Raw genomic sequence first — 17,552 nt, 5'->3', positions numbered from 1 at the left:
AGTTTGTTTCGTGCCAAGTCACCATAGAAAGGTTGACGTTGAGTTCTTCGGCAATTTCTTGTGTAGCTGTAAGAGCACCAGCCTCGATGATCCTCTCGGTTGGCTGTGGTCAGCCTCCGCTGGCCGCCCACTGTGCTCCTTGTCTTCAAGGCCCTTGTCTCCTTTGCAAGACTTCCTGATCCACCTCCACGCTGTATGTTAGCAGTTCCTGGGCCAAGTGTGTCGTTGATGTTGCGAGTTGTCTCTGCTGCTTACAACCCATTTTCAAATCAAGTAAGAAAATTATTTATTTCTTGTCTAACATCATTTTGTTAGCAAGTAATAAGTCATTAGCAAAAAAATGTAAATTGAGACATGCACATTAAAATGATGTATAACAACCACATTTAAGAATGTATTCCAGTATCAAATGGCAAAGTTCTACCTTGCAAAACCGCAGTGACTTTTGCACCAACCTAATTCCACCACCACATCTACAAATGGAAAACGCTTTTAAAAAAATGTAGCAGAACTCTTATCTTTGGAAGAAAATGACTTAGCTTATCTAACCTTTTCTAAGGCACCTCAGTATTTATCCTGCAAGGCTGTTGGATAAATTAAGAGTAACATACCAAACCCAGTTGGTGCTGGGTAAATGAAACTAACGTGTTCAGTCTGCATGACCTCTAGATTGTTTTAACAGTAAAGACCTAAGAAGAAGAAAAACTACCAAAAAAATGCAAAAGAAAGTATTGAATGCAGCAGTGTTGGTGGTTGTTTTAATATTGTTTATTAGCACAGTAACAAATGCAGACTTAAGTAGTCCACAACATAGAACCAATCCACTGAGCAACTCCTACTCCACGCCTGACAGTTAACAGCTTAAGGTATTTTACTACAGGTTTTCAAAAGTCGTGATTCAAACCTCTCTCTCTTCACAATCAAGTAGATTGGCATATAAAATAAAATACATAACTAGTCATTTTCTATACTGGTGTTTTATAGCCACGTGTCCATTTTATATATGAGATGACAGTCTCTAAAAGCTGTTAAATATCAATGTTCCCTTTCAAGGAGGGAAAACAAATTCCAATTTTTCAAAACAAAAAGTGTGTAGTCTTGGAAGGACTTTACATAAATGGCCATGTGTAACCTGTACGAAATTAAGCTGTTTTAAACTTACAGTCTACAAGCAACTGAACCCAAATGTCTATTCTTCTCTGTACTGCATTTCAGCTAATATTGCAGAACTAATGACAGTTTTTAAAAGTTGCTATTACCAATTCTGTCTACTGTAGCAAGATACCTTAAGTTACAACAAAATCTTAGGAAATAAGACTGAATAATATCTGTTATAGAAATACCCTACTCTTTACCAACTCCCACCCTCCCCCACCCCTTCAAAATCGTAAGCAGCTCTCTCTGTGACAGACAAACAGTGGGAAGCGCTGTGAACGCCCAGGTTATGTAGCGTATCTCTTGGTCCACTGTCTGGCCATTCTGTCATGTTCCGCTCTGTTGGTCATATACTGAGTGGCAATACTTCCCACCAAGGGGTCGGCTGGAAGAGAAGAACGTGCATTACTTTGAAGAAAGGAAAAGGACGTTTAAATCTTAGCCAGTAGGTCAGTGACAGCCTGGGAGAATGTGGACAGGTGGTTGTGACCAAACCACTCCTCCATCCTGGATACCTTCCGTTCTAGACTTTCCTACCCCCCAGGAGCCACCCCACCACTGGAGGGTTTGCTCCTCCATGTCAGGGTACAGAAGGCTCACGGCCCTGACTACTGTCAACATCCACCTCTGTTCACAGGACCTTCTTCTGCTCAATGGCACCACCGTCTTGACACTGAACACGGTGAGGTCCTTGAGGCTATTGCAACATAAAACTATTTCCCTCCACACTGATCACCCAGGAAGGGTCAAAGCTGCCAGGTCAAAACCTCTACTTTCAGTTAAGCAGTGCTTCTCTGATACCTAAACAGAATCTTTAGTAATTAAATTTGTATTTGGCTTATCTAGAAAAAAAATTTAATAAGAGGAAATGAAGGTTCAGAAACCACCACAGTCTGGTAATCACTAAGTATACAGCAGGGAACCACTGTTCAGTTAGGGGCAGCTGCTGAGTGGACCTGCAGACAGAGGGCAGGTCAGAGGCAATGACCCAACACTCACAAGTGTGTTGTTTTAGGAGAACTGCATGGGAAATATGCAAAAGCAGAATAAAAATAAAGGCGGGAATGACTAAAGATGTAAAAACCTAAGGCAGTCTGATGTGAAGTCTGCAGTTTAAAACACCTTGTTCCTAGGGCACATCAACTAACGGTGAAGCGGCTGGCTGCGTTTTTCAACTAGTAGACAACTCTTGATTAGAGATTTCTTTGAAAAACAATGAAGTTTTTCTCCTTTGAAAGCTTGTACAAAAATAAAACCTGAACTTTAGAAAATCTTAGTTTAAATGGAAAAAACAACTATTTCCCAGGTGAGGAGGAATAATAAAACAAGGCAAACAGCCGTAAGCTTACCAGGATTACAGTCTGTAAGAAGTGAGCAGATAGAAAGAAGGACTTTAGAAATGGTTAGTGCTGGACTCCAATTATCTTTCAAAATGTCCAAGCAAATAACTCCTTGACTGTTAATATTACAGTGATAGATTCTTGTTCGAAATGTAACCTAAAAAATAAGGTAGTGTTAAATGAAATTTAAACAGCAAACAAGGAAACTTTTTACTAAAAAACCTTTTCAATTAAATGGCCCTAATTAAAACTTTAAAGAAATAGACATTGGTTTTTTTTTTTTTAAAAAAAGTGAATAAGGTAACAGTTTAACTAAAAACGCCAGTAAGTATTAAGAGACTATTTAATAAAATTTAGATTATAAAGTATTCATAGATATAATCTCAGGGATTTTCAATCTCATTTAAAAAGTAATTGCCAACAAAAAGCAAGGCAACTTCAATTTTTCCTTTTTTCCTCTTAAACTGAACTACAGTTGATTTACAATTTTGTGTTAATCTCTGCTTTTCAGCAAAGTGACTCAATTATACATACATACACACACATATATACATTATTCTTTAAAAAATATTCTTTTCCATTATGGTTTATCCCAGGAGGCTGGATATATAGTTCCCTGTATGTTTCTTGAATTCATCTTTCGCAGTTTTAATGTAAATATCTTCCTAACGTTTTCACGTTTGGCTAGCTAGTCCTTTGCTGACCTCTTGTGTTAGCTGGTAGAACTACATGGCCTCAAAGCAAAGTTCAGCATCTAATTCAAACAGCGGAGTGGGTACATGAAGACGAACTGCTTAGTGAACACCGATCACACACCTCAAAGGCTGAAAAGTGGGTCAAAAGATGCAGTTTGTTTCTGCTCTTTTCTGACCTTTATATCAGATCCTGCAGCGGTCTTGCCGGCCTACATTACAGAATTCACTTTAACAGTTTCCGGGGGTGGAGCCAGAATCGAGTAAGGCCCACAGCAGCAGACAAAGCAACATCTGCCACACGAGCCTGGGTTGTCTTGTCTGGTCTCTTAATTTTCACTTGTGACATACACTGCATCATTCCAAAGTGAACACAGCCTGTAACCTCACCACCTTCTTAAAGTGACAGGGCTGTCAATCAGCCCTCGTGGCACCTTTACCCAGCAGTGCGCCCCGTGCCGGAGGCGGCCCTGAGACTCAAGCAGGGACCGGGCAGCCCCCACCCTGGAGGAGAGCCCGCGCCGGGGTCTGAAGGACCCGAGGGCGAGTCCGAGGCTTGGTCGGTAGGAGCGTCTCCAGCTGCCTTGTTTTAAACACAGGGCACTTCACGAATCTGCCTGTCATCCTCGCCCTGGGGCCACGCTAATATTCCCGGTACCGAGTGCTGCCGAGGCCAGCACGCCAGCGGTCTCCGTGCGTGGAGACTGGGGCACCATTTTTATCCGTTAGAAACTTTTGCTGATAAGTGGGAAATAGATTATTTATGGGGTGCTATGTCACTATAAATGGCAGGATTTTAAGCCCCATGGAAACACAACACTTCCTTAGAAATGGTCTTTGCCAGAAGAGGCAGTCAAGCCAAAGACGTGTTTTATGTATGTTCAAACGTACTTGAGATTTGTCAGGATCTGCTTTTTGTGATTAAAACCTGCATTTAAAAGCCGGATTCGCCTCTCACAGGAGTATCTGAATGTCCGCGTCAGTCAGGAGCGCCTTACCTTCGGAGGCTTGAAGGGGTACTCCGGGGTGAACGTGATGTCGAGGAAGAACACGCCGCCCTCGTACACGGAGCCCGGGGGCCCGAGGATGGTGGACCTCCACTCGTAGATGTTGTCGCCTTTGGGACCAGCGCTGCGGAGCAACACAGCCGTGGTGAGAGCGCGCCGGTGCCTCGCCCCGCGCCGGGTCCCGGGTCCCGGGTCCCGGGTCCCAGGGGGCGCTCGGCCCGCGGGGGCAGGCCTCCGACGGGGAGGGGCACCGCAGCCCCTCACCGGACCGGACCCTCTCCTCCGTGCACCGTGGGGAACGCAAACCACGCTTTAAGCAAGAGAAACCCCTCTCAGCACAGAACCCTTCACGGCCACGTCACCTCTGACCCTCTGACAGGGGCTCTTCCCCTCCTTTCTCCATGCTGCTGCTGCTAAGTCGCTTCAGTCGTGTCCAACTCTGTGCGACCCCATGAGACGGCAGCCCACCAGACTCCACCGTCCCTGGGATTCATAACCCTAACCAAAAAGGAGTCCCACGGATCACAGTTCTCCGAACAGCGTAAACCATGTGTGGGCGTGTGGGGCCCACAATGACCCAGTTACAAGTCATTCGGATTCTTCCCAGCATGAACCCAATTCCACAAGCAGGCTGTCTACACACCAGATCCCTGCTGATTACATGCAGCCATGCCGTGATACCTCTCCACAGCCCTGACCGATCAGCATCTCTGTATTCAAGCACATTAATAAACAAAAACGTAACCAAGACCTCCGAAAGCTTAACACGCCTGTCCGAACAGTCAGTGTAATTCTGGTATTTAGAAAAGAGAAAAGAGGAGTTTGGTGGTCAGTCTCAGTTCCTTCCCACAGCATGGGGATGACATGAGCGATGATGTGGAGGGGTTAATTCACATGTTTCATTTCAGAGTCTCAAACCTAACTATTAACTGCTGCTTTGAGGATAGTAAAGTGTGTTAGCCAAACACAGAAAAAGATCTTTACTTGGAGACTTGCAGATCCAGTCAACACACAAAAGACTTTCTACAGAGCAGGCAAAACTCTTTTAAACAAACGTTCTGTGTGAACTGGACTCGTTCACTCACACACGTGCTGACAGCCCACACACCAGACAGATGCTGAATGCCGGGGGTTCCTATAATGAACAAGACAAGACTGCTTATCTTCATCTTGCCCTCTGCTAACTGGTTAGAGGTGGGGTTCAATTCCTTTTAAGAGAAAGAGATGAAGAGGAAGGGTGATGAGAAGAAGAGGAAAAGTGAAAGCCTTCCTGTGGACCCATACTTTCCCCAAACCCACTGGAGATTTCTTCTTTCAGTCTGGAGTTTGGAGAAGAAACAGCAGCAACAGAGGTTAGGGGAACAAGCTTGTGAAAGAAAAGAAAGAAGCTGGGGAAGAAAGCACGGCGTGGCCAAAAAGGAAGGAGAAAACACGGACAAAGGACAGGGGCCGTGGGGAGGGCCAGGGCCCCCACTGGCCAAGAGGCAGACAGAGTCCAGACCCTGAACTGAGCCCTTAGAGCTGTGTGACCTCGAGCAAGTCACCGGCTGAGCCTCCCTGCCTCACGGCAGTATTCTACGAGCTCAACACCGTCACGAAGGAGGTGCTGGCGACCACCTCTGCAGAGCAACAGGTCCACAGAGATCGCGCTTTAAAGGGTAGCGGTCACCTCTGTTACTAATGACCTGACCATAACCACTGGCTCACACAGGATGGTCCCCCTTCATACTTCCTTGTGATGGATAGTCCCAAGAACTATTAAAAAGCTGTTTTACACTGAACATGCATGGAAAGAGAGACTGTTTAATTAACACCACCTCTAATATTAAGTCACACATATATGCAGACACCATCTTTGAATTTAAAAAAAGAAAAGACGATTTCCGATTCTGCAAGACGTCTGACCACAGCTACCACAAGCAGGGATGCAAGGAGGGCCCCTGGCCAGCGCGCTCTCTCTGGAGACACGCAGTAACCCCTCTGAGCCAAGGGATACGAGTCTGACTGCTGCTTCATGTCCTGAGATGAGAACTGGTCCTCAGGCGTCTTAAGTTTGCCGCCCTGCCTATAGGTTTGCAGAAACTCTACAGATTCCAGCTGGTGCAGTTATGACTCCTCTCTAAGCAGATGGAGAGGACACTGACACAGAGGTGAAGAAGACAAACTGTCCTCTCTTACCGAGTTCACAACATCTAAGACTTGAAGGTGAAAGGCTGTCATTCACTCTAAACCCCTTCTTACAGATGAGAGGCACCAGCAGAAGGCCATCCAAAACACTACCACATCAATTGCTGTTGTTGAGTCACTCAGTCGTATCCTACTCTCTGTGACTCCATGGACTGTAGCCCGCCAGGCTCCTCCGTCCAGGGGATTTCCCAGGCAAGAATCCTGGAGTGGGAATTTCCTTCTCCAGGTGCATAAGCAGCCATACTGTTTTCCTCCTAGTCAGCTTAGTGGTGCTAAGAGACCGAGAAAATAACGATTCAGTCAGTCAGTCCCACCCTGGTGGGGAAATGCTGGCAAAGGCCCAATCCTGCTGGGCCCTTAATACAGAAAAAAAGATAGAAGCACAGTAGTCTAACAACATGCCACCACAAGCAGATTTTATGACTGGAAAGAAAATTGGTGGCTTCTAAATTTCATCACCAAAATCATCTGAGGAACTTTAAAAATGACAGAATCCTGAGCGTCATGCCAGAGCTACTACTACTGAGCTTAGCCTATCCAGAAAGGGAACCAAGACTCTACATATTTAGAAAGCTCTTCTGGTGACCTCAGAGCAGGTGCTTTGCATCTGGGACCCCCTGTACAGGTCACTGGGAGGAGGACAACCGTCCAGAATGCAAGCGTCAACAGTTCACAGCTTGTCACCTGTGAGACAGCTAGAAATTCAAATCAAGACTGCTGCCTGTTTGTAAGCAGCTTTTGGTTCGGGTGTAAACTTGTCTGAAAGTTCAGGAAAAATGTATGGAGAGAGAGAGTTTGAGGGCTTCCCTGTGGTCCAGCGGCTAAGACTCCAGTCTCTCAATGCAGGGGACCTGGGTTCAATCCCTGGTCAGGGAACTAGATCCCACATGCTGCAACTAAGGCTGGTGCAGCCTAATCAATAAATAAATATTAGAGAGAAAGTTTCAAGTAGATAAACTGGACATAAATGGGAAGAGAAATTGTTTAATTAACATCATCTGTATACTAAGAAAATGGAGAATGAAGAAAAACTGTCTAAGTGAAGTAATATCAAAAGTAGTTGAAATCATAAAGTATAAACAAGAGCTTTGGAAAAGATTCAACAACACAGATCCCTAACCTGTGAGTCCTCAACCAGGGGGCCTGGAAATTACTGGGAAGCATCTGAGAATCTACTGGAAAGACCAAGCAATGCTGCCTGTTATTGAGTGAAGTCACACAGCTTTCTGTCATATGCATTTTCTTGATCACAGAACAAAAATTATGGTAAGAAGCCTGCAATACTTTTGCCTTTTTCCCTCTTTCTAATTCTCACTGGAAAAAGGATCCCTCTGGTCTAGAAGGTGGCGGGTAGGCAGATGCATGGTGGGGGAGGGGGCAACATTTGAGGGCACAAGCTTCCAGCTCTCCGAAAGTGAGACTGTTCAGGGAAGTGCGTCCGAACACCCCACCCGCTTCCTCCATAAAATGACTGACTGGTTTGCCTCCTCAGGTCAGCACACGCCTTCACCAGCCTCCCGTCCCCTCCCTGTAACAGAAGATACTTTCGGTTGTACAGTAAGAAATGTGACTCCAGTTTTAAACACCGATTCAAGTATACAAATCAGTCTAAGGCCTCAGAAGGGATGGGAAGTTCTCAACTGGGAGATGGGAGGCTGAATTTAAGGAATTGAGGGAAGATGTGAACACCACAACACACTCCCTTGCTTGGTGATTACAATCTCCGCAAGTGGCTGAGACTGCCTTTCAGATTCTGTTAAATTCAGTTTTATCTGTAACAGAAACTTTTCAAAATAAAAGCTCATGCTGATTCCCTGGGGGTCCAGTGGGTGGAACGCCTCGATTTCACTGCCAAGGGCCCAGTTTCAATCTCTGATCGAGGTACTAAGACCCGCAAGCCATGCAACGTGGCCAAGGGAAAATAAAAGTGTAATGCTTTTTTTTTTGTTTTGTATAAAGTCTTACACAAGGCCAAAGGGAAGAACTGTGCCCTTAATTCCGTTTTTTCCCCTTCTGGTCAAAATAAATACAGCTTTAGGGCTTCCCTGGTGGCTCGGTGGTAAAGAATCCACCTGTCGGTGCAGGAGACATGGGTTCAGTGATCCCACATGCTGCAGAGCAACCAAGCCCGAGGGCCACAGCGAATGAGCCCGTGCCCCGGCGCCTGAGCCCAGGCCCTGCACCCCAGGGAGTCCTCGCCCTGCACCCCGGTTCGCCGTGCGGCAACAAGGACCCAGCACACGAACATAAACAGACACAGAGAGAAAATAACGACAGCTTCAGGAAACACTGGAAGAAAAGCGAGAGGACCCTCTCTCTCCTTTTGATGCTGTTTTCTTATTTCTGTAGTGGTTTCTGAGGTCACACGGATCCAGCGAGGCGGGGGCGGGGATGGCCCTGCTCAGAGCCCCGGACCCTCGCCTTCCTGCAGAGCGCGGGGCAGCGTGGCCACAGTCCTCACGTCTCACCAACGCTGACCGGGGAGCTACACAGCAAAAAGCTATCAGTTGGCCTAACTTCTGTGTAACACATATGGTCCTAATGTGAACAGTACAAAACCTAACTAATACAAGTCATTTAAGGTGTAATCCTAAGAAACTAATAAAACCAACCTTTAAAACCTGTCATGAGAGCAGCCTTACTGTATAGAATCTGACGTGCTCTCTGGATTGACTTTTCCAAGAAAACCACACATTTGAATGTTTAAACTTCATTTCAAATGAAACAAAATTTTATTTTCACTTCAAGATGTTTTTCTCAGTCCTCACCATGCCCACACTCAGTATCAATTTATTAAGACTATTCTTCCACTTCAACAGTTAAGAAACCAACGTTGCACGTCAGTTTTCAAAAGGTATCACTAGTTTCTTACAAACAACATCCTGAAAGCAAGGCAAATATTACAATCAATTTTTAAAATTTTTATTGGGAGAGATGATCCCTGCTTACAAACACAGAAATCCCTAATTGAGATGGTATTTTAGACATAATCCTAAAAGACTTAGTTATCTGGTCTCACACCCTAGGAAACAGTGAGGGATGAGAGGCTGGCGGACAGACAGAGAGACAACAAGCATGCCGCAGACAGGCAGCCGGGTGTGGGGGGGACACGGGGCAGGTTGTCAGGAGGGTCCTGGGGCAGCAGAGGCTCGGGTCAGCCCCACGCGCGGCTTGTTCTTCCCAGAAGTCGCCACGGACCCCTGGTGTCGTCCCACAGGACAGTGACCCGTGCTCCGTAAGAGCTGGCGCCCGGAGGCAACTACCGCCCCCAGGAAACTGGAAGACGGGACTGGCTCGTGTCTCTTCTCCTCTCCCCGCGGAGGGGATGTGACAGAGCAACGAGTTCCTTCCATGGCCCAGCGCCCCCGCCATAGATGCCCCGAATGCCCGCACCCGACAGGAGCCTCAGGGCCATGCTCTCCCTGGGGTGACGCTCCGTCTGAGGAGGGTTCTGGATGTCACAGGTGGGGCGGGAGCGTGCACGTCAGTGGGAGAGAGAACGCGTCCGTCCGCAGCCCCACGCTGTCAGACGCCACCACCATCCCCGACCGCTGTTGTGTGGCCCAGTGCCTGGTACAGAAAAAGCAGGTGAAATGCGATCCAGATGGCTGTTATCAATGAAAGTTGGATTTGCAGGAGTTCCCTGGTGGTCTAGTGGTTAGGATTTGGTGCTTTCACTGCCATGGCCTGGGTTCAATTCCTGGTTGGAGAACTGAGATTCCAAAAGGTGCCCCCCTGAGCCCAAAAAAGTAGATCTGCACACACCCCAGTGTTCTATAGACCCCTGCTACTCAAAATGTGGTCCCTGAACAAAAGCAACATCAGCATCCCCTGGGTGTTTGTTAGAAAAGCAGAGTCTCAGGCTCCACCCCAGACCTACTGGCATCAGAATCTGCATCTTAACGAGGCCTCCAAATGATGCCTACGCACATCAGAGTCTGAGAAGCCAGCTGTGGAGGACACAAACGGCAACGCATATCAACCCTACTTTTCAATCTTTATCAACCCTGGTGATGCTTAGCTCTGTTCAGTCTGTAAAGTCAATAACCAAACACAGAACTGTACAGGGAGAGATTTGCAGTCAAAGCTGTGTTCCCTACAAACATGCGACTCACAGTTCATTCTTAACTTACTCTCCTTTTGCTAAGAAATTCAAGATGAATATGAGAGATTAGCAGGAATCTTTTCTCAATTTACCAGAGGGACTCCCTGTCCCCCACAATCACTGCCCAATAGACATCGGTCCAGGGAATGAAAGCAACCTTTTTGGTGACAGCTACTGAACACATCCAGAGGCGTTTTATAAAAACAGACCCCAAAACCATGCTGTTCTGGGCACCCCGGCCGGCTCCTGGGAGCCCCAAGAGCTCTTCACGGGCGCACACGGCGGGGCCACCGTCCCTCGTGAGGGACTTCCAGACCAAGGGCCAACCTAAAGGGCTCCCCCGAAGAGCCGGGGTCCATGCAGGGGCTCACATCTGTGTACCCAGGCAGTCACTCTGGAACAGTGGGTCCAACAGGGGGCACACTGTCCTGCACAGGAGGGGGAACTAACTCAGACAAACGTCCACGGAAAACAACACGATCCATGTCCACCAGGGGAGGGGCCTTCCCGCAAAGCCCCCAAGGCTTGCTGCACCAACGCTGCAGACAGAGGCCTCCTGTCTTCTGCAGCAGAGAGCAGACGGCCTGTCAAAGGCACTCATGGCACACTCTTCATGAAGCATGGGGCTGATCCGAGGCCTGCAGAACCTGGAAAGCTCACTGTTGAAACGTGTTTCCATCAGAAAAGACCTGCCTGTGGATCACGTAAACCGCTGCAAGCTGCGTGGGCGCATAGCCTCTCTCACATCAGACTGTGTGTCTCTAGAGAGGAGCGATTTCCCGCATACAGTATAGGTCTGTAGGCCTGATAGCAACTAACACTGAATTAGCTGGTCAAAATATGTACCACTGTTCAGGATTATATGACAATGTTTCCAAGTTAGGTGACACAACAAAACCCCACCAAAGCTCAATCTTGCCCAACTAGCCACCAGCTGTAGTTTTATCTTACATGCTACTCCTTTAGGAAAAAGCAACAATCCAGTCCTTCTGGAAATTCACATTCCAATACTGAAAACAATTAGATACACAAGAAGGACACAATTTTTTAAAGCAAACTAGTTTAAGACAATTTGAAAGAGACTCCAGTAGGGATACTGAAAAAACTGCAGACCTGAGAAACCATGGTCCTCAAGGATCACTTACTCTCAATGAAGGGTGGCTGAGTCCAAAGAGAGCTTTTAGTTAACTGAGCCCAGAATTGGGCTTTAACCTCTGAACTACTGAGTCAAGAGTGAGGGTAGGCAGTGAGCATGTGAAATGACAAACTAGTCCCAAACGAAGGGCCTTAAAAAAATCAGACTGTGGAGGATGTGGGGGGCGGACAACACATTGGAAGGATTACAGAGAATTAAAAGATCAGCACGGCCCGTGTCTCAAAGGCCACGTTCCTATACGGTGTTCAACAGGTGGCTATTCGGGATTAAGGTGGATCAGACAATAGCTCTTTTCTGAAGGAACCACACAAGCCTGACTTAGAACAATTCTAATTTGTTTTGTTTTTCCCAGAGAAATAAGAGAAATTGAGCAGGTCAAGCTCTAACGCCGTTACCCCTCTATTCCCACTAAAGAAGCCAGAGCCAGGGAGGGCATCAGCCTTGGAGTCTGGCTGAGTCCTGAGTTTTCAGATGAAGTGTTTACATCCGCATCTATAAAACTGCTATTCAAGTAAGGACCCCTGACCCTTGAACAACATGAGTTTCAACTGTGGGGGTCCACTTACGCACAGATTTTTTTCAACAGATACACTGGGAAATTTTGGGAGGATCTCTAACAATCTGAAAAAACTCACAGCCTAATTGCATAGCCTAGAAATATCAAAAAATTAAGAAACAGGTACGTCATGAAGGCATAAAACAAATGTAGGTACACATACAATGGGCTTCCCAGGTGGCGCTAGTGCTAAGAACTCCCCTATCAGTGCTGGAAGACGTAAGGGACGTGGGTTCAATTCCTGGATCAGGAAGATCCCTTGGAGGAGGAGATGGCAACCCACTCCAGTGTTCTTGCCTGGAGAATTCCGTGGACACAGGAGCCTGGTGGGCTATAGTCATGGGGTCACAAAGAGTCAGACACGACTGAGTGACTTGTAAGTATGTATGTATGTATGTACTGTATGTATGTATGTATATACTGTATGTATGACTGAGAATACATACAATATACAAAATATGTTAATTGATGGTTGTTATTGGTAAGGCTTCCAGTCAACAGCAGGCTGTTAGAAGTTTTGGGAGGAGTCCAAAGTTATACTTGGGACCCCCAATCCCTGCACTGTTCAAGGGGCTACTGTCACTAGAAACCAGTGATTAGTCGGGCTCTCCCCGGGGCAGCTGAGCACAGCCAGCTTGTCCACTGAGACGATAACCATCCTGCGGGTCAGTGAGACGCAGCCGGTGGAGAGAGGATCTCCTGTTTAAGACTTCAGGGGGGTGGGGTGGGGGGTAAGGCACACCTGTTAATACATGCACCCTCCACACATTCAGCGCTGACCCGCAACAGCAACAGGGCCACAAGGAGAAGCCACTTACTTACAGGACACCAACATTCTCAAAGAAGAACTTCCCGGGCTCTCCTCGTTCCAAGAGAAGACTCTAGAACACACTCTGGCTACAGAGCCCTCACTGAGGTTTCCCGCCACCCACACTGACCGTCTGTGCCGCCTCCACGCTGCAGGTGGGCGAGCAGGGAGCTGCAGGCAGGGGAGCACGAGGCCCACCCTCGCCCTTCCAGAGTCAGAGGGAGACCTGCCTTAACTGTCTCGCGGCAGCGGACTTTCTGGGTCATTTATTATGTGGTGTGAATTCTACAATTATTTTAATTGCATTGTTTGATAAAAAGTTTTATTTAGTAATTAAAAATTCTCACTGCCCATGAACGTATTCCAGTGTGGATCGTCTGTGGTTAATCCACAGAGGGCATCTCAGACCATACACCCACAGTGGCCCACCAGGCTGGGGCTCGCCGGCCCAGCTCCTGATTCCTCTCCTCCTGCACCCCTCCCGGGCTCTGAGAAAACACCCCACGCAGGTGCTGCGCGTCCTTGGTCCAGCCCCTACCTCTTCCCTCAGCACAAACCCAGGTGGATTTGGAGGACAAATGTGCCTTCAGCTCACGCTGGCTCTGACACCATCAGGGAACAGACCAGACGAGCAGTATCCCGAGTCCCCTGCAGCAGCCCACAGGTCAGGACTACTGCACGACCCTGCACCACCATCTGCCTCTTCTCCCCTCCAGCTCTTGCGTTTGCCCCATCGAGCTTTCCCGAGCCTGCCCGAGGCTGATCTGAGGACCGTCAGTGCAGAAGGAGAGAGTAAACCAGCTGTTTCCTCTCGTCCGACACTGAGGGATCTGCAAACACAGACAGCGGTGCACTCATCTAGGCTTTTGGGATTGGAAAATCGGTTACACGCTAACACGTCTTTTATTGTTTCTAAATGAACTATTTTTTAAAAAATGTTTCAGCTCTAATCTTGAATGTAGTAAAAATCCGTAATTATTAACCACATGAACAAAAGCTCTTGCTTATAATCATTTTTAAAGGTATAACGGGGTCCTGAAACTTTTTTAAAAACTTGAGAACTCCTGGGGAGATTATTTTAAAATCATATTAACACAACTGGCTAACCATTGAAACAAGTGTTTGACCCTTACTTTCATCAGCTACTTAAAACAAACAAAACCTCAAAGCCTTAAAAGTTTTAACAGGAACTGGAAGAAAATATGCGTGAGGGTTTTCTGCCTGAGGGAGGGGAACATATCATGCCAAGCCCTGCACAGAGGCCGCCGGCGCCTCCAGGCAGCCCTCCAGCTTCATCTGGGTCAGCCCCCAGACGCCCTCGGTGTAAGCACTGCTGCTCCTCTTAACTGTTACAGGCAGGAGGTGTGGCGGATGCTCCCTGAACAATCCACAGACTCCTGGACACGCCTCCCCCAGGCGTCTGGTTCCCACCCCTCTGAGTGTGGACCGGGGGAAGCCTGCGGGACTCCCCAAGCTAGGGTCTTTTTAAAGGGGGGTCCTGCCCTCCCCCGGCTGCTCTGAGTGTGGACTGGGGGAAGCCTGCGGGACTCCCCAAGCTAGGGTCTTTTTAAAGGGGGGTCCTGCCCTCCCCCGGCTGCCGTCTGTGACTCTGCAGGGACCGGAAGCCCTACACGCGGCAGAGGCCGTCTGACCGCTGCAGAGACCCTGTGCAGAGACCGCACAGTACGCACAGAAGGCCTGGGAAGCCCCGGCGTCCGGCCTGGCCCCCGGTCCCAGACAGGTGGTGGCAGGAAGCCTCAGACAACTCCGGCCCCAGACACCCTATGGTGGAGGTGGTTTTGCACCCTTTAGGATGTTCCTGTCAGGCAGGAATCAACTGCTGGAACACGTTCCAACAGCCGCCTCACCACCGGCTAATGGCTGGGCGGGACCTGTCCCCGGTGGGTCCCCTCAGGACTCTCGCCCGGTGGGCACTGGCCAAGAGGCGTCCTTCGTGGACAGTCCCTCCTTCCCAGTCTGACTCCCGCCTCTCCCTCCGCTCCTAACACTACAGAAACGGCTTGTATTCCATTTCTCAAGGGTCTCCTTCTCAGGGAACCAAAGCTGAGACACCAATGAAATTACACAGGGAAAGACAAACAGATGTGATGACAGAAAAACTGAAGACCCGTCAGAGAAAGAAGTCATAAACAGTTTATCAAAGGGTGGGTGCAGAGATCCACAATACAAGACAAAGGGTTAATATCTTGACTTTGGAAAAGCATTCAAAGTACACAGGCACTTCTCAAAAGAAACCCGTGTGGCCAATAAACAGATTCTCAATCTTATTTAGACTCAAGGGAATGCAAATTAAACATGAAGCACATTTTAACCTGTAAGGACTGGCAAAAATTCCAATGACTGACAATCTTCCGTGTTAACTGTATGAGGAAACAGGCCCTCTCTTCCACTGTTGTGGGACAGTGAATTAGCAGTCCTTTTAGACTGTGATTAGATGTAACATACTCAAATATAAATCCAGGATACCCTTTGACACAGAAATTCTGCTTCTCAGAAATTAATCTAAGGAAATGATTGGACGTGTGCGCATGGCTATTGTATTAGGATATTTATAAGAACCTTATGTATGATAGAAAAGTATTTGTAATGAACTAAACTATCACTAGGAGAGAGGTTAAAGAGACCATGGTACAACGTATAAAGGTACACTCCGCAGCTCTTAAATGAGATGAAGCACGCATCCTGTGTAAGATTTAAAGAAACCCACAGTGTAGCGTTAACTGAAAAAGCAGGTTCTGTAAAGGGATGTAAAGCAATCTCATTTTTGTAAGACATACCATACAACCAAACTATAACAGTGGTTATAACCTGAAAGATGAGGCAGGGGATTTACCTTCTCCTTTAAACAGATCTAAATTACTGGGATTTAAAAAAACAATCATGTGTAACTTTCATAGTAACGTGTTACCATTTTAGAAAGAGTAGAAGAAACGGAATCGAACCCACCGAGTCACAGAGAAAGTATTAGAGAAGGTGAGCAAGGTGGTGATCCTGGGTGAACAGGTTTCTGAGGAGAAAACCAGTGCTTTAAGGGTTTAGGGGGTGGGAGTCCTCAATCTGTGCTACCGAAGCCCAGTTTTCACAGACTGTGGTTTAGAAGAGTCACCAAGGGGTGGAGAGATTTTGACAAGTTGATTCCTGTGTCAAAACCCAAATGCATGTCCCTTGGGGACCCACTGACTTGCTGCATCTTCGGGTGACGACGTGAAACGGTCTTTCACAGGAGATGACTGTGGTCGCTGCCACCTTCAGCCCTGTGACCAGGCTTCCTGATGCTCAACACAGAGCCTGAGGAAGCCTGGGACTCTTCCCCCTCAGCCAGGGGCTCCTTCCAGCTCCCTTCCCCACCCTGCCCCACCGCCCCCCGTGTGGAGCAGAGAGAAGGCTCAGTGCCAACCAAAGAGGCCCCAAGAGCAGGAAGGGACCCGACATGCCACTCAGCAGACACGTTAAAAACGTCGACTATCAGCTAAGACCATCTGCTCACGTCACCTAAATACCTATCTAAACACTCAGTTCAGCTGAAGAGTCGAAATATGAAAGACTTGGAAGCGGGTGAATTTAATTTTATGTAATGTTATGCCTCAATAAAGTAGATAAAAATTTCTCCAAGTATAATAAGCAAAATAAAGTTTGAATTCAATTCTCCAGGATTTATTAGGTATTAGTTTGTTCTGACCTAACATATGCACATTTAAAATATCGTTCCAAGAACCAACAGAAATCAAAAGCAGAAAAATACCCAACATTTGCAGAGGAACATATCATTTCCACAGTTCTTTCATAAACTTTGAATTCTTTGATCTTCACCCAAATCTTTCATATCAGAAAAAGTCACATTATCCCCATTTTAAAGATGGGGAAACCGATTCCAGAGGTGAAGTGATGTGCCTGAACAACCAAGTCCTAAGGGGGAAAGTCCCAGCTCCGGAAAATGCAATCTGCGCTTTCCTACTGAAGTGCGTTTCCTACCACGCATTTTCTTCCCGCTGTAACCCATGGAGCTTCTAACACAAGCACCCGCCTCCGGGCCCCCACCACCTCCACTCAATCACACTCACCAGTCTGCCTCTGCTGCCTAATTATCTCCTTCCTCGTCCACACCTGATGGAGGCTGCAATTAAACAGGAACAAGAAAATCTTGTGATCTGCTAAGAGGTGCTGTTAAAATTTCTTAAAAATGGATTCACTGTATTTGCAGAAATGAATTAACTGAAAACACACACACCCCACACAGTACATACTTAGTGTGGAGGACAGGTGGTTTTGCTAACAATGAGACAACTCCAAAAATGGTAAGAATCCCCAGTATGATGAAAACCAAAGATGGTTTTGAGAAACGAGCATCAGTTCAACTGAGTAACAGTCTAAATGTTATGCTCCTCAACTGCAAACAGAAAAAAACAATTCTTCAGGGGGAAATAGAAAAAAACCCTCCACAAAACTAAAAAGCAGGTATATTAGCACATGACACCTATTTCTGCAGCTGAGAAGTGAGTTGGTCCCAGGAGCTCAGATCCACTCC

The 17,552-nt window shown here is 47.2% G+C and overlaps 1 protein-coding gene across 4 annotated transcripts in view; it reads right to left on the bottom strand.

The window, feature by feature from the left end:
- Positions 1-746: 746 nt before the first annotated feature.
- LOC145517824 (ubiquitin-conjugating enzyme E2 E1) overlaps positions 747-17,552 on the bottom strand; it is a 62,725-nt gene continuing 45,919 nt past the window's right edge. For all 4 annotated transcript variants that reach the window (XM_081521001.1, XM_081521002.1, XM_081521003.1 and 1 more), the window contains 3 exons: positions 4,186-4,318; positions 2,505-2,652; positions 747-1,540 (listed from right to left, as the gene is read on the bottom strand). In XM_081521001.1, the coding sequence (XP_081377127.1) occupies positions 1,443-1,540; positions 2,505-2,652; positions 4,186-4,318 (379 nt within the window). In that variant the 3' untranslated portion in view covers positions 747-1,442. The remainder of the gene's footprint in view (positions 1,541-2,504; positions 2,653-4,185; positions 4,319-17,552) is intronic.

Source organism: Giraffa tippelskirchi, chromosome 8 (assembly GCF_054371585.1).
Source record: "Giraffa tippelskirchi isolate mGirTip1 chromosome 8, T2T-mGirTip1v1.2.pri, whole genome shotgun sequence".
Taxonomy (NCBI): Eukaryota; Metazoa; Chordata; class Mammalia; order Artiodactyla; family Giraffidae; genus Giraffa; species Giraffa tippelskirchi.
The sequence above is the reverse complement of the archived record's forward strand: the minus strand, read 5'-3'. Positions and strand labels throughout refer to the sequence as shown.